Source organism: Chrysochloris asiatica, unplaced genomic scaffold (assembly GCF_000296735.1).
Source record: "Chrysochloris asiatica unplaced genomic scaffold, ChrAsi1.0 scaffold00055, whole genome shotgun sequence".
Taxonomy (NCBI): Eukaryota; Metazoa; Chordata; class Mammalia; order Afrosoricida; family Chrysochloridae; genus Chrysochloris; species Chrysochloris asiatica.
Window position 1 is genome coordinate 7,998,806 of NW_006408573.1, and position 24,214 is coordinate 8,023,019.

General features: G+C 37.5%; 1 protein-coding gene across 1 annotated transcript in view; it reads right to left on the reverse strand.

The window, feature by feature from the left end:
- Positions 1 to 24,214, reverse strand: part of CNOT1 (CCR4-NOT transcription complex, subunit 1) — a 135,791-nt gene that overhangs the window by 49,193 nt on the left and 62,384 nt on the right. Inside the window, exons 9-21 of the mRNA XM_006863578.1 lie at positions 23,102 to 23,228; positions 22,846 to 22,956; positions 18,704 to 18,874; positions 17,862 to 17,989; positions 16,157 to 16,397; positions 12,522 to 12,641; positions 11,513 to 11,635; positions 11,169 to 11,320; positions 6,965 to 7,115; positions 4,226 to 4,427; positions 2,705 to 2,836; positions 1,384 to 1,508; positions 810 to 1,096 (exon numbers count right to left, since the gene is read on the reverse strand). Of these exons, the coding sequence (XP_006863640.1) occupies positions 810 to 1,096; positions 1,384 to 1,508; positions 2,705 to 2,836; positions 4,226 to 4,427; positions 6,965 to 7,115; positions 11,169 to 11,320; positions 11,513 to 11,635; positions 12,522 to 12,641; positions 16,157 to 16,397; positions 17,862 to 17,989; positions 18,704 to 18,874; positions 22,846 to 22,956; positions 23,102 to 23,228 (2,070 nt within the window). The remainder of the gene's footprint in view (positions 1 to 809; positions 1,097 to 1,383; positions 1,509 to 2,704; positions 2,837 to 4,225; positions 4,428 to 6,964; positions 7,116 to 11,168; positions 11,321 to 11,512; positions 11,636 to 12,521; positions 12,642 to 16,156; positions 16,398 to 17,861; positions 17,990 to 18,703; positions 18,875 to 22,845; positions 22,957 to 23,101; positions 23,229 to 24,214) is intronic.

The following is a 24,214-nucleotide window of genomic DNA, read 5'->3' on the forward strand; positions in this document are numbered from 1 at the left end:
TTTTCACTCTTAGCTAACCTAAGTGGGTGTGAATTGATTCACTGTGAATTAAGCTTTTTTAAAAAAGTCACCTTTTATTTCACATAAGATTTCATTGACCTCATTATAAGTATTATCTACAAACTAGCCCAAACGTTCATCAACAAGTCATTGGCAGATGACAATTTGTTGTTAATACTACACACAATGTAATACTGCTTAGCAAGAGATAGGAATGATCTAATGAACCATACATGGATGAATTTCAAAAGAATCATGCTAAGTGAATGAAGTCAGATTCAAATCTCCACTTACTGGATGATTCCATTCATGCCATGTTAGAAAAGGCAAAACAGCAGGGAGAAATTGGATCTGATTGTTAGGGATTGAGAGTGGGGAAAGAGAACAAAATTAACAAAAGGGCAACGGACATAGTCAATATTTTGATTGTGGTGGTAGGCTATATAACTACACAGATTTATCAAAATTCAAAGAACAATACACTAAAAAGGGTGACTTTACTCACAAATTAATACTTCAAACATGTAAAAATTCTGCTATCTCAATTTATAGACTACCACTTAGATTACTATAATAAATAAGAACTATCTTAAATTAAGGAATGTATTTATTTGTGTGAGGTCTGGCATGTATTAGGTCTAAGCGCTGGACTGGACTGCTAACTGGAAGGTCGGCAATTTAAACCCACTAGCCGCTGTCCTCAGAAACTCTATACAGGTCGCTACAAATCGGAACTGACTTGATGGCACTTCCTAACAACATTCTTCATATTGAAAGAGAGATGATTCAGAGGACAACAACTCACTCACCTATTTTTGAATCTATCTAAAGCAGCAATCCCAAAATAATACATTTTGGATCCAAAAGGCTTGCGTAAGGCTTCCAGTACATATCGCAGAGCCAGACCTAGGGCCATGTAAGTGACCAGTCCTTTTTCGATTATACCACCAAACAGGCAAGCTGTTATATGTAGTTCTTTATCAGGGTACTGGGGGAAAAACCGGTACTCTTCAAACAAGTTTCTCAGCATACAGTTAAATACTTCTCGTTCTCTCTTTATCGTAGAGTCTTTAAACCTCTGTAGCATTTCTAATACCTGAAAAAGGCAAGGAAGAAAAACCAAATCATACACATAGAGCCAACTATTATGAAAAGCCTTCCTCAAATATTTTTAAATAAATCTGTTGAACAGAAGATTTATCAACAACCCCATGTTTCTGGAAAAAAACTTCAATTTTGACACAACTAAATCAGTTTGATAGAAATGTCTTAAGAGCTATAAAGACATCAAAACTTCTTGAGCTGAATTTCAAAAAACCAGGAGAGGGCATTTACTTTAACATTAGCCTAACAATGATTAATTCAATCATCCTTAAAACTCACCTCATCAACAGACATGGTAGGATGTGGTGGGTGGTTATATATTCGCTGGAAATAGCTGTTTGCTTCATCATCTATCTCTTTACTAAAGTGCTGATTTGCCTCTGGCCATACCTGAGACAAGTCCGCTGATGGAAATAAAGATAAATAGGTGGGCAATTTAAGTCTTTTGTCCACTATCCCATCAAACACACAGAAAACTAGACTATATCAGTATCGTTTCATCTCTAAGAGGAAAATACAGAAATTGAAGAAAACATTACATGGCCAAATTTCCAAACTAAAGTGTTCTCAGTCAAGGATTTTAACAAAACTGTGTAATGTTTTCCTATCAAGACCTCTATATAACAGCACAGTTCACAAGCCATGGCTAATGTCTTCATTACTTTTAATAAAATTCACACTGAACATATAAGAATTATCAATGCAGCGCACCACAGACCAAAGCATGCTACGAAACATAACATTCAGACAAGTCTTTCACGCTAGTATTTTCATGTTTATTGGTATAATATTTTCAAACCCTGTACTACGAAAATTTAGTCTCTTTAACAAGGTAATTTACAAACTCATAATAGCTGCAGATTTAGAAAGATGACTTCTGATTTTGAGATTGTAAAATTATTAAGGAGGCAAAACTTTAAAAAACTGGTTTTAAAGATTTGCCATACATATTCTATGGCTACAACCATAAAATTAAATAAATAGATAAATAAATAGTTACCTATTTATGCCTTGAATTATCCTGGCTATTCCAGATTTTGAAACAACAAAAAAATTCAGGTTAAGTTCAAGATCTATATATGGTTGTTGTTGTGTCAAGTGCCATCGAGTCGGTTCTGACCCACAGCGATCCTGTATAGGATTTCCGAGGGGTGGCTGGCGAGCTTGAATCACAGACCTTGTGGTTCAAACCAACACAGCAGTCCAGCACATTAACCCACATTGCCACACTACATGTATTTTCTTTGACCATACTGATGTCCCTAAGAATACTACCTCTCATTAAACTTAGAATTTCAAAAAAGTAGAGTTAGTATCATCACTTTTTTCTAGCAATGGAAAACAAATGTGAATCAGTACCTCATTTTTTTTACTTTATTAATTCAAATTTACGAAATTATTTCCACTGGTCTAAGCGATATGTATCTATATTCAAGGGGCTTCAAAGATGCCGTTTACAAGCTTTTGAAGCCCCTTGTATGTGTTTGCTCCTGTTAACACTAGGTACAACACACTAAACACGACAATCAACAATTCGTATGTGGATCAGTCACACTTCACAGTCACAGACAACACAACCACTTACAAGGTTTCATCTTACTCTGCTGGAATGTAGGCTGATTCAGTCCAGAGGTGCCCAGTTTTCTCTGTACAAAAGGGTCATTATTCACTGCAGGGAGTCCAAGAGCCCCAGTTCCTATCCCAGTCAGGCTGCCTGTGCCAAGACCACCTACTAGAGAGAAGGAAGGTACCAGAATTCCTACCATTACTCATAAAAATCTAGACTTTCTTAAAACTTCAGATATAGTTCTTTCTTATCTCTAAACATCAGGGGTTTTGTTCGTTCCCTTACTATGTCCATAAAAGTAAATTCAAATAGACAATGTCTTTAGTTTATAAACATCTTATTGTTGTTGCGTGCCACTGAATTGGTTCTAACTCATAAGTATCCTGTATTAGATTTTTATATTCTTGCTAAGTTATTAACATCCAAAAAACACAAGTTGGTTTGCTTTTACCAAAGACTACAATTAGACCACTCCAGGCACTAGTTACCAGGACCTGTTGGTGTTAAGTGCCGTCAAGTTGGTTCCAACTCACAACTGTACAGGATTTCCGAGGAGGAGCTATTGGGTCTGAGCTGCCAACTGTGTGGTTTTAAGTTCAATGCTAATCCTACAGTGCCACACCAAAGAGTCCTACGGATTCTTTAATCTTCTCTCAACTTCATTGTTGTTGCTATTAAGTGGCATCAAATTGTTCCACTCATAACAACCCTGTATACGGCTTCTGAGGAGTGGCTCGAGTTGGAACGGCTGACTTTGCAGTTCAAACTGACCTTGTGGTCCAGTGCTTATCATACAGCACTGTACCAGCACTCTCAACTTAAGCAGAAAGAATATAAGGAAAGTTAGAACTGATAGCTAGGAAGCCTTAATAAGAACAACCCTATGTTTAAAGAAATGAACCATTAGGACTAGAACCACAAAGCAGCAGTATTAACTGTATGATAGAAGACAGCATTTCAGTTCTTCAATTAGTACCCTAATTTATAATCTGATAATAAAAAAAATACAGATAAAAGGAGACAAGCAAGTGGGTATAAGCCACAACAACAACAACAACAACAAAAAAAAACCCTTACTAATCCTTCAATGTAATATAAATATCAAAATTCAAAGTATCTGAAAATTTGAAAAAGTTTAATGAGGCCAAACAGATGTCCAAATCTAGTATCTATTTTTACCTTTATTACAGCAATTATGAGTAATTCGTAAACCTGTTAGTTCTTGATCTAACCCTGTTCATGTGCAAAATTAAGATACTTGTTACTATTTATACTATCATTTGGTAATATAGGATCCTTACTGGAAATTTGTAATGGTTACGTTAATTTAAATATGCCAATTCTTTTTTCTAATGAGAATGAATTAAAAGTAATAATAGTAGTAGGTTTTTCTCTTTCTAACTTTGGATGCTGAAACATCTTTCACAAAGACATGGAGTTTAATGTAAACAATTGCTCCAAATGTCTTGTCATGCATTAAATACACTAAATATGCTAAGGCATAAGAAAATGTACAAGCATGCTGTTCCTCTCCACTCATCACCTCCTACTTACCTGGAAGCTGTGATGAAAGTCCTCCAATACCACTGAACGCAGTTGTCTGATTTGGGGTAGAAAGAGGTGGAAATGCTTTTGCTGGTGACTGAGGAGTACTGAAGGCAGAACCCAAATTTGGAGGAAAACCCTGTATACTCTGGGTGTGGGGGGCAGCGGAACCACCTATACTAAGAGATGCCATTCCACCAAGAGGATCAATCTAAAGAAAAACATAGACTTGTATTAAACATACTTCTAGCAAAAGTAAAGGCATTTTGACACAGGTAAAGCAATCCTTAGCAATAGTACTTGGTATCTTTCATAAACTGTTAACCCCACATTATTATGATGATACTTACGTCCCAAAGAGGCAAGCCATTTTTCTTACTGAACAGGTCTAAAAATCGAGCTCTTATACCAAGGTACTACAGGCACAAAATGAGGATTACTGAGCTTTAAGAAAAACATTTCAGATTAATTGCTTTGCATCTGTAGTACTAAATATCTAGTATCAGTAAGGCACTTGTTATTAGGTGCCATCGAGTTGGTACTGACACATAGCGACTCTTCTCATAAGACACTAGGGGACAATTATTATCCTTGGACTTTTCAATTTGCTTTTTAATAGAAAAATAATCTCTCAAGTTATGTAACTTTCAACATAATAAAAGCATTAGGTATTAGAAATCACCCTTCCATGCAAAAGAAATCAATCTAGTCAAATTAGAAAATTTTGGCAGTCTGGGGACTAACTCTGATTTAACAGTAACAACAAAAATCTATACAGACACGAAAAGAAAAAACAATGTATTGCAATTCACCAACAATTGTTTTTGTTTTAAATACAGGCAGTCTCCAGATTATGAATAAGTTCTATTCCTAAATTTGCCTCTTAAGTCAAATTTGTACCTAACTTGGAACAATTAGGTACAGCTCATATGCAATATCATATATTTATCTTAGCATACACTACATAAAGTACCTTTCTATGTACAAAAAATATTAAGTTTCCAGGTAACTAAAACATCTTCAACATACTAATCTTTCAATGTGCACACAAAGTAATGCCCCTTTGCCATTACTAATCAGTGTGTGGTGCTGTTGTGAAGTGCCATGACTCACAGGGACCCTGTATAGGGTTTCTGATGAGTGGTTAGTAAGTTTGAATCATATATATATCTCAGGTTTCTTTATATACACCTATTCTCACAAGGGAGTCCTGGTGTGGCGCTGTTGGCTAATGCATCAGACTGCAAAGTTGTTTGAACTGCAAGGTCAGTGGTTCATGCTCACCAGCTACTCCTCGGAAACCCTATACTGGGTGACTATGGATTGGAATCGACTCGATGGCACTTGACAACAGCTCTTCACAGAGTCCGGGTGTGGCGCTGTGGGTTAATGTGCCAGACTGCAATGCCATTTAAACTGCAAAATCAGCAGTTCAAGCTCACCAGTCACTACTCCTCGGAAACCCTATATAGGGTCCCTATGGGTCAGAAGTGACTCAATGGCACTTAACAACAACAACTCTTTACATGCAACCTTGGTAAGGAGCTGCAGGCTAAGCACTGCACCGAGAAGTCAGTTTGAACCAAAACATGGGTGGTTCAAACTCACCAGCTGCTCCTCAGAAACCCTATATAAAGTCACTATGAGTTGGAACCTACTCAACAGCACTTAAAAAGTCTCATTTATTAGCTGTCCAACTATCCAATATTTCACAATTACGAATAGTAAAACCTATTACTTTAGATAACAATTTTTCTCATTACAGACATTCATGTGGCAGTAATGAATACCAAGGTGAGGTGACAGTGACACTGGCTCTGATGGTTACATTTATGTGTAAACTGGGCTGGGCCAATCATGATTCGCAGGGATTTTTGACAGTGATGAAATAGTGTAATCATCTTCCAATTACACACGCCAATTTCTGCATAATAACCTGGTGTTTGGAACCTAACCAGGTCACTACATGAAGAATGGCTATAATAGGTTTTACAGGGATTGGTTCATAACTACAGGTTGTACTTAAGGTGGACGTTCATAACCTGGGGGCTGCTCATATCAAACAAACACATTTCCAAGTTTGTATGTGGCACTACTTCCTTCCTCCCTGACTACAGAAAATTGATAAGCAAAATGTCTTTATCTAAAGTGGTAACTGAAGAATCACCAAGTACCATGCTCTCTTTCTTTCAAGCCCCAATCTGTCAATCAGTGCAGCTGAAATACAGAAGCAAAATACACTGCTCCCAGAGAGAAAGGTTGGTGGATAGAGAGAAAGGGGTGGTGGTGGGGTGGATTGGTGTCAGGGAGTAACTTAAATGTGCCTTGTTTTTAAATGAGCAGTTCAGCTGAGAGCTGAAGAGCCCAGTTTAGAATAAGTCTTTATGCGCTACACCTGTTGCTTGGCCCATGAAGCTACAAACAAGACACATAAGGTTCAATTACAGTGCTTATTCTCAAGAAATTAAGTAATTAATTGTTTTTAAAAGAAACCCTTACAATTTACCTAAACAAGTTGTTTTGTATCTTCTCTCAGTCATGTTCTATTTAATGATTAAAATCTAACTCACTACAATGCTTATTTATGAGGATCCTTCAAATTCTAAGTGGCTATACATGCATTTAGCTAAAATGTCATGAATTCAGAGCACTTTTTTCTTTTGAGTGTATTACAACTGATGACATAGAAATGTATTCTATTCCACATCTATGAAAAAAAGCAGATGCAAATTGTAGCTCTGAATTCACCTGAACAGGAGAAATCGCGTCTAAGCTGCTAGCACTGGGAGGGCGTCCTTTTGGCATCACACCAGGTGGAGGTTGTCTAGCCTTGTTCATCACGTTACTGCAGTTGGCTACCATGGTGAGGATGGTTTCTGATAACTCCTGAGAAACACTCCTAAAGGGAGAATTAAATGAAAACAATACATTGATTAGATTTTCTGATTTAAAAAAAAAAAAAAAAAATTGTTAGAACATATGGCTAATTTCTGCCATATTACGTAACTTTCCATTGATCACTAGGATTTTCAGAGCCAATTAGATTCTCTTGAAAGCACTGAATTAATACTTCTGAAAGTAAAGCCTGTGTACAGTGCAAACAAAGTTCCAAAATACTCCCAGCAAACACTGTTGATTTCACCTGATTTGTCTAAAAATCTGTGCAAACTCACATATGTTAAGGAAAAAACAGAAGACTCCAGAATGTAAAATTCTCATGCATCAACAGATTATCAACAAAGTAAAGAGGCAGCCTATAGTAGAATGGGAGAAAATTAATTTGGAACATTTTATTACATAAAGGTTGAATGTCAAGGGTTCAGTAGCCACAAAGTATAGCAATACCTTTGAAATCTGATAGCTGTCATAGAAAGAAAACTCAAAAATTTTCCACTAAAGGCAAATCCAAATTCAAGACTCAGCAAATCATGACAAGTCCACAGAGTTCCACCTCTCATAGGTTTCACTGTACAAACAACTTTTAGAAGACTTGAATAAACATTTCACTAATATACATTTATTAGCCAAGTTCAATAACAATCACTTGGGAAATATACATCAAAACCACAAAGAAATGCAATTCAGCCCACTAAGAGTTAGAATTAATGTTATGGTAACTAGATTTTGTGTGTTTAGGTTGCTATGAGTCAGAACCAACTCAATTGAAGTATATGTGTTTTTATAGCTTATTTGGGTTTTTGCTTTTTGATTATCAGAAAAACAAGTACAAAAATATTGGCAAGGATGCAGAGAAATTAGAAACCTCACCCACTGCTGATGGGACTTTAAGATGATACAGCTACTGTGGAAAACCAGTAGTTTTTCAAAAAAGTAAAAACAGAATTACCATATGATTCAGCAATTCTATCCTACGTATCAACCTAAAAGAATTGAAATCAGAGACTCAAACACCTATTTTCATGGATGTACTTACTCACAACAGCCAAGAGACAGAAACCTAAACATCCATCAACAGATGTGTAGTATTATACGCTCATACCAAAAAACGAATACCCAACAAACCCAGCTCCCACCAAGTCAATTCCAGCTCATAGCCATCCCACATGTGTGTCAGAATAGAACTGTGCTTCTCCACCGTGTTTCAATGGCTGTGATCTTTACAAACTGGATTGCTAGACTTCGAGGTGCCTTTGGATAATTTAAACTGCTACTCAGTTAACAGCTGAGCACATAATTTATTTGTACCACGCAAGAACCTAGTAATAAAGAAATTAAACTCAGGTACAAACATGCTGTAGCATGGACGAACCTTGAAAATATTATACTGAGTGAAATAAGTCAAACACAAAGGGACTTGATCCTGTATCCTAGAATTTTGTAAATGTACAGCTTTATCAGTCATTAACAGAGATGAGAAGGTGCGGGAGGGGGAATTATTGCTAAAGAGACTTCAGTTTCTGTTAAGACTGATGGAAAATTTGTTTGTTTGTTTTAAAACAAAACAAAACAAAAAACCCACTGGTTATAACTGAAAAACCTGAGGAACGACATACAACATCACCAAAACACAAAGACTAGAAATTTAGAGGAAAATGCATTGTTTTACATACACTGAAGCAAGGAAGGATAACAGACCACAGGAAAAGAAAGGGAAGATGTTCATTATTTAAAGTGTGGGTTTATTTTAGTAAAATGAGTCATAAAATCATTAGCTACCAAAAGTACAAAACAAGTAAAGGTATATCAAACAAAAGTGCACAAGCAGCCTCAAAGGCTTCTTTTGAAAAAGTAGTTTAAAAATACCTACCCCTCTATAATTACAACTCCAGTAAGATATCACATCTCACCATTCAGATTGGCACACCTCTGTCAGCAAGGCTATGAGGAAACGGCCTTTCACAATGCATGGTGCTTTTACAAAATAGACAAATTCCTATAGAGGAAATTCTTCCATATGCATTTATCCTTTAACCTAGTAAATCCAATTCTGGTGACGCAAATAAAACACTGGTACAACTCTATTCACTACCCAGAGTGGAAACTATCCCTAGTCCACCAAAAGGAGGCTGGCTGAATAAACCATAGAATGAAAATAGTACAAGACTTGTACAGTGAAAAGGACAAAACATCACTGAAAGAAATTAATGACGACCTAAATAAATAGAAAGACATGGGAGATTCAGGGACTGGCAACAAACAAAAAAAATCCACCACCAATGAGCCAATTTTGACCTCTATCAACCCTACACAGTTACCTAGAGTGTAAATCTTTATGAGAGCAGAAAGCTTCATCTTCCTCTCTTGGAGCTGCTGGGTTTGAACAGCCCACCGTAGAGTAAGCAGTCCAATGCTTATCCTATAGTGCCACCAGAGCTCCTTAATGGCAATATTCCTCTTCCCACAAACAATCTAAATATTTAACAGAATTCATCTGGAAATGCAAGGACGCATAATAGACCCAAAACAATCAGAAAAGAAGAAATAAAGCACTCATACCTGTAGATTTCAATTTGACTACCAAACTATAATAATCATCATATTTATAAAAAGAAGACACAGTATCCTGCTGAGACTGGCCCTCCTTCTTGTTTCTACGTGGCTTATGCAGAAAACAGGTCCTGCTCTCCACTCCATTTCCTGCTACCTGTATCAACTGGACTATCCAGCTCACCATCTAGAAGGAATCTTGTTTTATCTTACCACATTCCTTAAACCATCCAGTACCTAGCAAATACTGTAGAGTCTATGGGATATCAGCGGGGCTTTGGGATACTCTTAGGGAATCTGAAGTTGAGGCTATACCCCAGAAACGGTTTCATTTTTCTTTTGGGGCTTCATCTGACAGTGGCCAGATTTTTCCTTTCCTCACAAAGTTGTGTTTTCTTGCTAGTCAGGTTTTCAGAACTACACAGTGCATCATCAGGAGCCCACCATACACAAGGTAAACTATAAAGATTAGCAAAAACACATACGTATACTGGTTATCTGGGGAAGTATGGACACAGAAAAGGGGGTTGTGGTTATGGCTCCAGAAACCCTCTTTGCTAGCCAGAGTGATGAGAGTGCAGATATTACTTAAACTTTACATATGTTGTTGCTGTTAAATCCGACTTACAGTGGCCCTAAATAAGGTTTCCAAAAAGCAGCTGGTAGGTTTGAAGTGCCAGCCTTCGGCACAGCAGTCTAGTGCTTATCCTGCAGAGCACACCAGGACATATAACACACTTCACAATTAATCAAAAACAAAAAACAAACTTTTTTTCTAAATGACAGCAACATAAGGCTAGACATATAGAATGCATATGGAATAGAATTCAGAGTCCAGAAACAAAACACAGACATTAATGTTTTTTTGTTTGTTTGTTTTTTTAAAAAGGTAATTCAAAGGAGAAAGACTAGTCTTGTTAACAAATGAGACTAGGACAACTAGGTATCTACATACAGTAATTAACACAAAACTGACCTAAAATACATAAGAAGGCTTTAAAAAGCTCATATAAAAATGAAATTAGAAGACAATGAAATTTTTCCATGAACTTTTTTAAGCCCCTCATAGCGTAGTGGTTACAAATCAGGCTGCTAACATTAAGGTCGGCAGTTCGAAACTACCAGCTGTTCCGCAGGATAAAGATGAGGCTTTCTGCTCCCGTAAAGACACACAAGTCTTGGAAACCCTATGCAGGGTCACTATGAGTGACCTTTGGTCTTCAAAAGCACTGCTGTCGTATTAAGTTCTGTAGAGTCGGTTCCGAGTCATAGTGACCCTGTAAGAGTTTCCAAGGAGCGGCAGGTGAGTTTGAACTGCTGACCTTATGGTTCAAACTGACCTTGCGGTCCAGTACTTTATCCTACAGTGCCACACAAAACCACTAGATTGTCTTAAATTGTTCTCTTTTATTGATTCGACCTAATTTTTCCCCCAGATCAACTACTATTCATGTAATCCAATTCTAGTAGTAAGCACAGTCATTTTCAGGTATGACCTTCCTACCCTGCACAAGCTTGTAGACAGGCCAACATTGTCGCCAGAGTCTCTGGAGGAAGTTGAGCACTTTTGGGCTGATCTTTCTCGGGGGCAAGTCCACCCAAAATAGAAGGGCACCGTCTCTTTAAAAAGGTCATACATGCCTGGATGAAGGGCTCCTGAAAGAGAGAAGTCTGTGAATGCATTTGAGATTCATAAGGATTATTTTTCAGATTAAAGATAAAGACTAGGCAGTATGACTACAACTGAGAATAAACAGCATCTTCATTGCTAATTAGAAAAAGTATTTCTTTATACATGGTGGCCACCAAGACTGAAAGACAGAAACGAATAAATGAATTCTGCTTTACCCCATGCTCTCTGATTTTATCTGTGAGCCACTTGTCAAGTTTGAGGTATTCTCGACGTGAAGCAAGTGCAGCAAGGTCAATAACAAAGGCAAATGGAGTGCCATTTAGCAGCATTGACAAGGCCTAAAGAAAAAGATCAGAAACTACAAGTCAAGCAATGAAGTAAGCCTTTCTGTGTCTCAATATTAGTTTCTATTTCCAGCTTTTATTTACACAAACAAGTCCAAGTACAACAACTGCTAATGTTTAGATGAGGCTTTCTGCTCCCGTAAAGATTTCCAGCCTTGGAACCCTGTACAGGGTCGCTATGAGTCGGAACCGACTCCACGGCACAAAACAACAACAACGTTTATCGCAATGTTTTAAATGCATTTGTCTAACTCAGCGGTAGATAACAAACATTACTACTTGCACATAGGAAGATTACACCTTAAAGGTGAACTTGTAACACTGTAACAATAACTTCAAGAAAAACTTTACCATCCTATGCTTCTCTGAATAACTAGACCTGGAGCAAGAGCAAGCGACTCAATTAAAATGCTAATAATTATCCTACTCCATTACTAAAATCTAAGAATAAGCTTCCTCTAACCAAAGCATAACTATACAACACCACCAGTGATCAAACAATAAGTAGAAAGAGTCTGGTGATTCTAACCATAAACATGCTAAATAGCTGAAACCCAAATGCTCTCTCCAAAAAGTCTACCTCACAGGTTACGTCCCAGAAAAGCTAAAGCTCACTTTCTCTAAAATAGCCTTTCAAGTATAAGACCAGCATACAATCAAATGTAAACGCAAACATACACTTCCAGACCTAAAACCACTCTCCTTCCCCACGGTTTCTACCTATACAGAGAAATCCTAACTCTGGGGTTATTCTAGCTATGAGCTAGTGACATGTACACTATCTATTAAGGCATCTTATATGTTATTATTTTTTTTTTTTTTAAGATATTTTTCTACCATTAATAAATAAAGCAAAGTTAATTTCTCCCTTTAAATTCACCTTCAAGTCCTGGGCCACATCAAGTATTCGAGACAATTTGGCTTGATCATACTGCTCCCCACGCATATACCATTCTGCCATTGCATGCATGATAAGTTGGCGAATTGAGGGAGACTGCCCCTAAGGGAAAAAAGGGTAAAGAGGTTTTAATAGCAAGATTCCTAGACATTTTGATCTGAGACACTACTGCAACTTCCCAGCTAATCTTACTTGCTTTATAAAAATCAGGCATATCTAAAAGAATCATTCTTTGATGGTTACCAGGTATGGGAGAAAACACACGTTAACATGGATGTCAGGGAGGAAAAAACACAAGATGTAGGTGGCAGACAAATGAAATGATTAAGACAGGTGGACACACAAAAAGAGTATGCAAGGACTAAAGGGGACAGAGGTAAACAGTGCTGTGTAGGTAGATACATGGACGGATGCATAGGCTGACTGAGTATGGAAGGAAGAGTGGGAGTATATGCACAATATGTAAGGGATTGAAAGAGGGTATTTGTACTATGAATGTGGTGGAGCATAATGTGGGCAAAATGATGAAAATTTCTTAGATATTATCACACATCTTAAGACAACAAATTCCTGTGCCTGAGGGCTCAAGACTATCCTTTTTAAGGGACACCATGGTCAACTGACATAACACAGTCCATAAAGACAATGTTCTACATCCTACTTTGATAAGTAACATCTGGAATCTTAACAGCTCATGAGCAGTCATTTAAGGTGCAACTAACAGTCTCTCTAGAGTCCTGGTGTGCTGCTGAGGGCTAATGAACTGGACTGCAAAGTCAGTTTGAAGTGCACAGGTCGGTGGCTCAAGCTCACCAGCCACTTCGCAGAAACCCTATACAAGGTCACTATGGTTGACAGCAGCATGTAGCAACAACAATGTTATCTCCATGTACGGAAGAAAGCAGAGTGATGAAAATTGAAGGTGCTTGGACTAATGGAACTTGTGAACCTCAGTCTCCACAATGCTAAGACCAGAACTACATGGTGCCAGGCTACCACTATCAACTCTTCTGAAAAGGATCACAGTAGAAGGTCCTAGAGACAGTGGGAGAAAATAAAAACTCAAAAATTAATAAATTAAAAAAATAAAAAGACTGGGCTTACAGGTCTGGAAAGGAGTTAATCCTCATGACCTGATTTTCCGCCAAGCAGCAGATAGGGATATTGGGGAGGGGAACAACAACACCAGTATACTATGTTCACCATGGAATGGTCACTCATTCAAGATCAAAAGAGCAACATTTACCCAAGGACAACATTGAGAAGAGATGGGAAGGTGGCTAAAATGGAAATAGGAACCACATGGAGGAAATAGGATAGCTGTTGTACCATGGAAGGCTTTGCAATCATTAAGATCAAACAAACTATATGATTTGTTGAATATAAAACTGATATTCTGATCTGGAAACCTTCACTCAGTTCACAATAAGAAGTTTTTACAACAAATCAGGTCTATATGTCAATGAAGGTTATTAATTTTAGGTCACAAACAATATGAAATTAAAGGGTATGTATGCAGTGACATTCTTTATGGGAAAGTTAAGTTACGTTTCTATTAATTCCTTAACTTAAAGTTTACATTTCTGGTATATAAACAAAAGCAAATCATTTTAGGTAACTATCTTTCATGGAGTACTGGTATGGTGCTGTGGGTTAATGCGCCAGACTGTAAAGCCTTTTGAACTGCAAGGTCAGCGGTTCAAGCTCAGCAGCTGCTCCTCGGAAACCCTATACAGGGGTCGCTATGGGTTGGAACCGACTCAATGCCACTTCACAACATCTTTCATGTTACACAGTGTAGTGCTGTATCTGTATTTCTAGAAGCATATTTCTATACTCATTTAAAATCGAGCTATTTTCAAAAATATGCATTTTTTGGTAATCAATATATTTTTCACCAAAAAAAAATGACCATGTTTGGTCATTTAGACAGTTAACTTTGAAAACTGATGTAAACTTAACACTGAAAAATCTACAGGCTAGGGAAACAAAAGGGAAAATAAAATTTTTGAAAAATGAACCAATCTTATTTGGTACAAAACGGTGCACTAGAGTGGAGATTCTGTTTTGTTTTGATAGAGGGCCTCTATGTCCAGACCCTCAAACAGTACTGGACAGACAGAACTCAGTAAGTATTTCTCAGAATTGACAGGAAGGCAGTTACTATCACTGTCTCAAACCACATTCCAGTAACTATCCTAGAGTGGCAGACAGGCCAGGTGGAATGAGCACTCCACCAGTCTCACAGCCTGCCTCACAGATGTAGTGAGGACGACAGAAGACTGGCCAGGCAACAAATGCTATCACGCTACTCAAGTCTCTAGAAAAAATAGAGGGCCTGGCTGAACAGCATTGGAATTAACACTACCCATTTTTTCATTTATAAACAGCCTTAAGTGAATTTTTAAATAAACGTTTTATGATAAAAACAGCAGCCACAAAAGGCACTTAAAGAAGATAACTGCTTTTTCCTTAGAGCTTCTACTGGCATTTGTCATAAGCAGAGTGGTTACGAATTGGGCTGTGAACCTTAAGGTCAGCAGTTCAAAACTACCAGCTGTTCCGCAGGAGAAAGAGGAGGCTTTCTGCTCCTGTAAAGAGTTGCAGCCTTGGAAACCCTGTACAGGGTCACTATGAGTCAGAACCGACTCCATAGCACATAACAACAACATAGCTTGAATTAGATAAAACAATATAATACCAATTACATTGGTTTGTGATTGTCTGCTATTTAACTGGTTAAAAAAATACAATTGACGAGTACGTTCCAATTCCAAAATCAAAGTTTTTTAAGTTCCTTACTGTTATCAAAAGGAAATTAGGTTCGCCAAATGAGAAAAAAAATACATGGTCACACAAAAACACTTTTAGCAGCTCTATTCAAACTTGCCCCAAATTGGAAGCAACCAAGACGAACTTCAATGGGTGAATGGATAAACTCCAGAAAACGGAATGTTATTCAGTGTTACAAAATAATGAGCTATCAAACCACAGAAAGACAGGGAAGGTCTTCAATTCACATTGCCAAGTTACAGAAGCCCGTCTAGAAAAGCTGCATAATACCTGATTCCAACAAGGGACATTCAGGAAAAGGCAAACTTATAGTAGAAACAGATCAGTGGCTGCTAGGTGATGGGGGAGGGAATGGGCAGGGCACAGGGTAGTTGGAAGGCCGTGAAACTACTCTATGATACCAGAATGGTGCTCACAACATAACATTATACATAACCTAAAACTATGAACTTTATTTCAACATTAGTTCACAGAATGCAGCAAATGCCAAAATTTTTAAAGTTTCAGAATCTATGGAGAGGGAGAGAGGGAAGGAATTTTCTGTACTTTCTGCTCATGTTTTCTGTAGAAGGGCTCTAAAAAAATAAAACCTACTTACTAATTTAAAAAAAAGAAAGAAAAGAAACTGGTGCCCTAGCAGTGTAACTTTCAAAACATCACTTTGGTTTTTTTGTTTTTTTCTTTAAAAGTCACCTTGCCTCCTGTAATGTCCAAAAGACCTAACAGATAAACAAATTAACAGTAATCTACTTTCTATTTAACTTTCCAAAGAATATCAATTATTTAGTAGGAGAAATGAAAATGAGGGCATGGTCATGTCTTACCTGTCCATGCCACGCATAGTGTAAAATAATAGCAGAGTTAGGATGGTTTCCAAGGAAAATTGGCATCAGAGTAGAGATCAGTTCATGGCGCAAGGTGTGCCAGGAGGTGTTGATTTGTAGTAAGGCCAATACCAGCATGTCTGGACAGTGCTTGATAGGGAAGCTGAAAAGCTGTTTGACTTGCTCATACTGTCCCACTTCTGCAAGTCTCAGCAGAGATTCAATCAAATCCAAGCTCTTCCTACACAAAAAAGAAGGGAAATAAGTTGCTCTATAAACGAAAACCCAAAATACAAAAGTCATTTTTGAAATAAAGTGCTACCAGCTATGAGGACGAACCAAGTGGCTATCATCTTATAATATTACAAAATCTGAAGTTTTTATAAAGCAATTTTAGCTTTTGGTTAAAGTTGATGCTAACATTCATCACAATATAATATTCTGGATGGTGCAAATGGTTATGCTCCTAACTACTAGCCTAAAGACTGGCAGTTCAAACCCACTAGCAGCTCCACGGGAGAAAAGACCTGGCACTCTGCTTCTCTAAAGATGACGAGCCAGGCCACTCTACAGGGCAGTTCTATTCTGTTCCTAGAGTCACTGCTGAATTGGAATCAACTCAACAGCACACCACCACCTTAAAATAAGCAAGCTCATGATTAAAGGGAGGGTTACACAACTGATTGTTTTAATTGCTGCCAATAAACTGTATACCTATAAAAAGCTGCATAGAAAAAGTAGTGGCAGATTATTTTTACAACAATGGGGAGGGAGAGTGGCTACTGAGGCTGCTTTGTATAAGCAAACATTTTGTGGAATTTAGTTCTTCAGTTTGGAGGTTTAGGGTCATGGACTTCTCAGTTAACTGTCCTAACACAACCTGTTGAGTGCTTCTATTCTACCTCCTAGAGTTCACTGCGTAGTGCCTGAAAAGCTTGCAAGCAGCCATCCACGGCACAACAATTGGTCTCTATTCACCTGGAGTAACAGAGGAAGGAGAGTCAGGAACCGGAGAAGGTTATAGAATGTGTGGCTAATTGCCTCCATGAACAACTGCCTTCTTTGCCATGAGACCAGAAGAACTGGATGGTTTTACCATTACCGAACATTTTGATCAAAGATTCCATAGAAGAATCCTATTTAAGAGGGGAAAAATGCAGAATAGAATTTCAAATTCTCATGGACTCTAGTCTTTCTGGAGCCATGGAGTGGATCAACCCTTGAAACCATTGCCCTGAGATAATCTTTAAACCCAAAAATATCCCCTGAAGTCATCTTAAAACTGAACAATAATTTAGCTTAACTAGTTAAAAATGCCTGCCTTTAGCATTATACTCTTTTCAGTTCTATCTATGGGATCATATTCCACCACTCATCTGTCAGTTTGTTGCACTGTGGTAGCTTTTGAGTTGCAACTGACTCGATGGGACCTGACAACAAGAAACATGGGTCAAAGAGAGCCCTGGTGGTAGAGTAGGGTGAACGCTGGTCTGCTTACCATAAGATTGGCAGTTCACACTCAGTTCAAATGTCGCTCTGAAGGAGAAAGGTGAAGCTCTCTGCTGCTATACAGACTTACAGCCTTGGAAACCCTACTCTGCCCTAAAGAGTCACTATGAGTCACAATCGACTCAATGGTAGTGGGGTTATATGGGATCAAATTGACAAAAACAACTCTAAAGAAAAGCTAGATAAGAGTGTTTACCATGTAGCAATTTCTCGATTGTCATCCTCTGGTGGAGCTTTCAGAATATCAGTGGCAACAGTATGACAGGGATAGTCAGCAAAACAGAAGATCTCTGGATTTATAAGGGAATGCTGAATGAAGGAGAGCTGCAGTAAGAGAAGAAACATCTTTACTCCTGAAAATGGTTATGGAAAGCTATAAAAATCGGGCTGCGAACCTTAAGGTCAGCGGTTCGAAACTACCAGCCGCTCCGCGGAAGAAAGATGAGGCTTTCTACTCCCGTAAAGATTTACACCCTCGGAAACCCTGTACAGGGTCGCTATGGGTCGGAACCGACTCGACGGCACTTAACAACAACAACAAGGCTAATCTCTGGTAGCGTAGTGGTTACGAATTGGGCTGCTAATCTCATGATCAGCAGTTCGAAACTACCAACCATTCCACGGGAGAAAGATGAGGCTTTCTGCTCCCGTAAAGATTTACAGCCTCAGAAACCCTGTTCAGGGTCGCTATGAATCGGAACCGACTCCATAGCACATAACAACAAGCTCATCTCATCTTTTATTTCAATTTATCAGTCCTTTCATCACAAAGATAATACAGACATATGAAAGGTGTATGGTGAGATGGCCTTTAAGATGAATACCACTGAATTACTGAGGTGATTACTGCACCTCAACTTCATCTGACTGATATTAAAACGAAAATATTCCCTCAATGTAGAACAGCCCTGCTTTAATGAGCTGTAGAAAACAAATTCTAATTTAAAAGAAAATCTCAATCAATGGGTAGGTGGCACTATAAAGAATTAGAAAAATATTATTTTGTTCTCCTTCAAGTGCTAAACACCACTCACTTACCTGGCCTTCTGCGTGTTTCCAAGGTCTGTATATGAGGTCTACTGGAAACACTTCTATACCCAGACCTCTCTGAATGCCATAAACTACACTGTGAAGTCCTTTACTGTCACGAATTTGAAATCCAGGATGGTCCAGTTCATAAGTTACTTCCTTGAAATTCAAACTCGGGTTCTATGAAAGAAAGCATTTCTAAGCTTAATGAGTAAGTTAAGAATCATGTTTTGATTCTTTACCCAAAGGATCAACTTCATCTGCATTTCAATTAAGTTATTTTAATTGCAAACTCTTAAGTCACCAGAATCTTACTGGCAATTCAAAAGACATTTAAAAAGCTAAAATCTTCAGAATAAAATGACTCTGTGAACAAGGTAATCAAACCTCTAGTTTCCAGCTTACTTCTCAGCTTTTGAATATGTAAAAGGTAGCCCTCTGTTCCCTATTTAACTACAATTTCCATTCCATTATGGCAAATACACAACTCTTTATTCAGCACTGTTATCTCAGAATAAAATGGCAAAGAGAAATCAATTATCCCAAACACCATTCTTAACTCACTGAAGATCTTCCTTGAAAGTATCCATCAGGAAACATGGTCTAGAATATTCTTTCATTGTATCACAGTGACAATTGTATCACAATGACTGACAATTAATTCAATTCAAAATATATTCTATGGAAAATTACTAAAGAAACAAGTTATTTAGTAGATACCTAGTACAAAGTCTATCATGCTTGAAAGACTATGTTGGCTTATTCACTGCTGTGCCAACCAAAGCATTATGACCAGTTTAGTCTTGATATAAAGTTGCCTCCTTTAAACTGTGAAAACATAGTGCTTGCTTGTATGTGTTTCAAAAATCAATCTTCAAATGAAATTATTTGCTAACTTAACAATAACATGAATAGTTGAAATGTTATCCTTCTTCAAAATCATATTGTATGACTTCCAGCAAGATAAGAGAACTAGGAAGACATACTACACGCTCTATAAGAGACCAAATGAAACAGCAGGCCAGACACAGCACCATCATTTTGAACTTTTGTGAGCAGCTTTGGCAGAGCAGATTTGCATGAGAGATGAGAAAGGTTTAATTCCTCCTTTTTCACCAGGCTCCCTTGGTAACCTGAGATGTGGCCAGTTCTGACCCTTATCCACCAATCACAGATCCTTATCTTAGGGAGTTCAGAACCTGCATGGGTGCGAACCAAGCCAGTGTGAGGCGGAGAAGGGGCTGATGTGATGCCTGGATTTGGGTGGGCTCAGCTCTAGACCTACAAAACCCGAAGAGCTTCCATACCAGCAATAGTCTAGCAGAAACCCTTATAACCAGTTACCCATGTAACAGACACCAAAACCAGCTCCAACAAGGGCCTACATGAGCTACTTCCAGATTGAGTGCCCTGAACATAGATAACACCTAGACAGATAGGAACTCCATCTACAACCAGAAACACTGCTGTCACATACTTCCTGTACCTACCCTGTGGGTTCTTTGGCTGGCAGAGCACCCCAAAGCTTTCATCTCTTGAGGTCCTACAGCTGAATCATTCTCTGGTTTTTTGTTTTTGTTTTTTTCATCTATTCCTTTCACTACTCATTGTTTTTCTTTTTTTCCATTCCCTTGAATTTTATTTTATCACCCCTTTCATTTTTCCTTCTTTTCTTGTTTTACAGTTCCCTCTCTTTTTCTCATTTTGATCTTATTACTCTACACTCTTCCTTTTTCATCTCCCTGTTCCCGAGTTTATCTAAGTGCTTTCTTATTTTTTTATTTTCTCTATTTATCTTTTCTATAGCCCCATTTTCCTTCTTTCTCTCTTTTGTGTTTTTACTTATAATTATCTTCTCTTTTGCTGGTTGCTGCCTGTTTTTCTTTCATTTTCATCCTATTTTCTCTTTTCATCATTGGTTGCTTGCTTGTTTATTGTTTTATTTTCCTGTGAATTATGTGTGAAGTCAGGAGAGGTGGGGCACAGCATTCTCATCTTTCCCACCTGACAGAATACAGCAACCCTGCCTGTACATATCAGCTACAACTGCAACCTCTGAAGCTCCATCCACAAACAGGGCAAGAGCCAAAATCAGCTCCTATACCACCTGATCAACAATAGACAGCAGCCAACACCAGAAAAACCCACTCTAAATCAAGGTGCACGAACATCCAACTAAGAATGGTGCACACTTTCACTCCCTAACTACACCCACAGGAGACAGTTGGTGAGAGCGTAAGAACACACCAACATATAATCATATCTATCAAATACAAATACGACAACAGCACCAATATGAGACAACACACAATTTTAACTCACAGGAAGAAACATGAGAGAATGTCACAAACAAATCACCAACCAGGATACAGAGTCAGAAAACGTTTTTGAAGAAGAAAGGTAACTAGACTAACTGAAAAAGATTTCAAAAGAATACTTAGGTACCTTCAAAGAATTGACAGAAAGATGGAGGAAAACAGGAAGAACACAGAAAACACATTAGAAAAATTCAAGAAAACACTACAGGAACAAAATAAATAAATAATAAATGCAAATTTTGAAACAATACAAAACCTGCCATTAGAAATCCAAAAGATTAATGCTAAGATTTCAGAAGTGGACAATATATTGAAAAGGCAAAGGAGCAGATCTGAAGCAATGGAAGCCCAAATTAATGAGATAGAAGATAAAGCTCTCAATATTAGTAAGTCAGAAGAACAATCAGAAAAAAAGAAAGGAAAAATCCACAGAAAGCTTAATAGTTATGTGGGACACCATGAAGAGGAACAATTCCAGAACAGGAAGAGACAAGTGCAGCGAAAATTGTTGAAGAGTTGTTGAAAGAGGACTTCCCTCACATCATGAAAGATGAGATGATAAGCATAAAAAGATAAGAAGCTGAACAAACTCCAAACAGGATAGATGCCAAAAGAAAATCACCATGACATATCATAAGCATAAGCAAACTTTCCTAAATCAAAGACAGGGAAAGAATTCTGTGAGCAGCTTGGGAAAAATGAAGTTACCTACAAAGAAGAATCAATAAGACTAAGCTCCGATTTCTCAGCAGAAACCAGGCAGGCAAGAAGGCAATGGAACGACATATACACAACTCTGAAAAAAAATAACTGCCAACCAAGAGCCATATATCCACAAAGCTGTGCTCAAATACTACAGAAAAATTAGGACAACTTCTGATAAACAGAAATTAAAGGAATTTGTAATGACTACAAAATTTTTAAAAGACAGAGGAAACCCTAATATACTCAAATGGTAAGAATGGAAAAAACCAGATACATGAGTTAACTGTCCTAATCCAGGGAAGTCCCTACCGTCAGTTCACACTCACTCTTCTGCAATCAGGAACCAATCAACTCAGGTAACAAGGATTCTGAGACTGTCTGCAGCTTTTTTTTAAAAAAGAGCATTTTGATAGGGCATTAGAGTACAAAAAGGAACCACTTAGTGAGAAAGGCAACCAAAAAGTTAATAACAAAATATTAACGATTATTACTGAAGTTGTAGTTTTATTTTAAGTACATTTTTCTGAGTTTTGGGCAATGATCATGTATTGCATTGCTAAAACACTAAAGCACTCAAACATGCCAAGCGTTCAACACTGTTTAACTACACCAATACAAAATTACAAAAAACAAAACACATGATGTTGGGAGCAGTAAGGAGTCTCTATAAGGAGACTATACCAATAAGCTGCAATCATGAAAAACTGAAGGCAAGAAACAGGATTCATAATCTGAACACATGATGAAAGAATGTTCTATATGTATATAAATGCTCTTTACTCTTAACATAGAGTTTCTTGATATTTTATGAACAAAACTGATAAAATATTTTATCTAGTCTCCATTATTCTCCCACTGATTCAATTTCATTATTTCCTTTTAATGGATGTCTAAAAACTGCATCCTTTTGTTTTATTAATATATTTTAGGTAATTCAAAGTTGACTATATACATTTCTAGAACAAAATTATCTCAGACAATTTATTCCTTTTTGAGTCAATAAAGTTGGGGAATGACAAAGCATTACTATTCTTACTCAGCTGAACATGATTACTCATTAAGAATTTGCTTTCTTTGGCTTCATCATAATAAAATACTGACTCAAAAGGCATGAACACATATGCTCACCAGTTCTTTCAGAACATCAATCAAGACTTCGACATTCCAGGTATGTGCCTGTGCTCCATCACTTTTATCTTTCCCGTCACTCCAAATCCCACTGCCAGGAGCAGAGATGCTCTATAGAAAGAAAAATGGAGTCTTAACAAACCCCAACACTAACTGTGTTTCACTCTGGTTGTTAAAACAATCAACTTTAATGTAATAAAGGAAATAAAGAACATAAGATATCAATTCACTTAACATCTGAATTCTTTGTACTGACCTGTAATGGAATACCATCTGTTAATCCTGAATGAGTTCGAGCCATCATCCCCAAAACCCTTGCAACCTGGGCAGCTGTGACCTCCCGAACACCAAACTGCATGATTATATTGCGACATTCTTCAATACTGTAACAAACATAGAACTTCAGGAAACTGCTACCATATAGTCAATACTAAAGTTAAGAAATGCTAGTATAACATGAGCTCCTGTATGAAATCCCTAGTTTTACTAATAGAGGGAGAGTGATAGGCTTCTTTTGCAAAACTTGTTGTAGTTGTTAAGTGTCATGGAGTTGGATCCAATTCACAGCAACCCTGTATAGGGTTTCCAAGGAGCAGCTGGTGGGTTTGAACTACCGACCTTGTGGTTGGCAATTCAGTCCTGCCATACCAGGGCTCTGTAATTTACCGATGTAAAAATCACTTAATAAGAAATGTAAAACATTTAAAAGAAGCAGTGGAAGAAACTGAATCAAAAAGGCAATGATTTCTTCCACAAAACACAAAACTATCTGCAACAATATTCAGTATGAATTTACAAGACAATGACATTTGAGATGAGTTTTGATTTTTCTGGTATGTATAAAAAAAAAGTGCAGTCAAATGTTTTCATGTCACATCTTGACGTTTATTGAAACAAACTTTATGTCAGGCACACAAATTAAACTATTTCAAATCTAAGTCGAAATGTGGTTGGTATTAAGTGTTTTTAAAACATTAAAAAGTTACACTTAAAAGTCAAAACCTAGCACATTAATGTCCTTGATAATTTATTCTCAGAAAAATATTAATAATGCATTATATCATAGTCATAAGTGCTACCAATATGGTGAAACTCTTCTTTGGTGTCCCTGGCAGGTAAAAAAAAAAAAAAAAACAAAAAACATGCAACAGACAGGGCTACAAAGAATTAGGAGATGAAAACATAGTGAGAGACTTGCAGGGAAAACAGAAAATTTGTTACATTAAAAGGAAAGTGATAAAAGTTTCATAATGACTTTCTTCCCTGAAAAGTATCCTGCTCTTCTCTTGATTCCTAAATTTAAGAAAATGGGTGGGTAGAGGGTAGGAATTTAGTCAGCAAAACTAGCATATGAAACATGTTTTAGAGC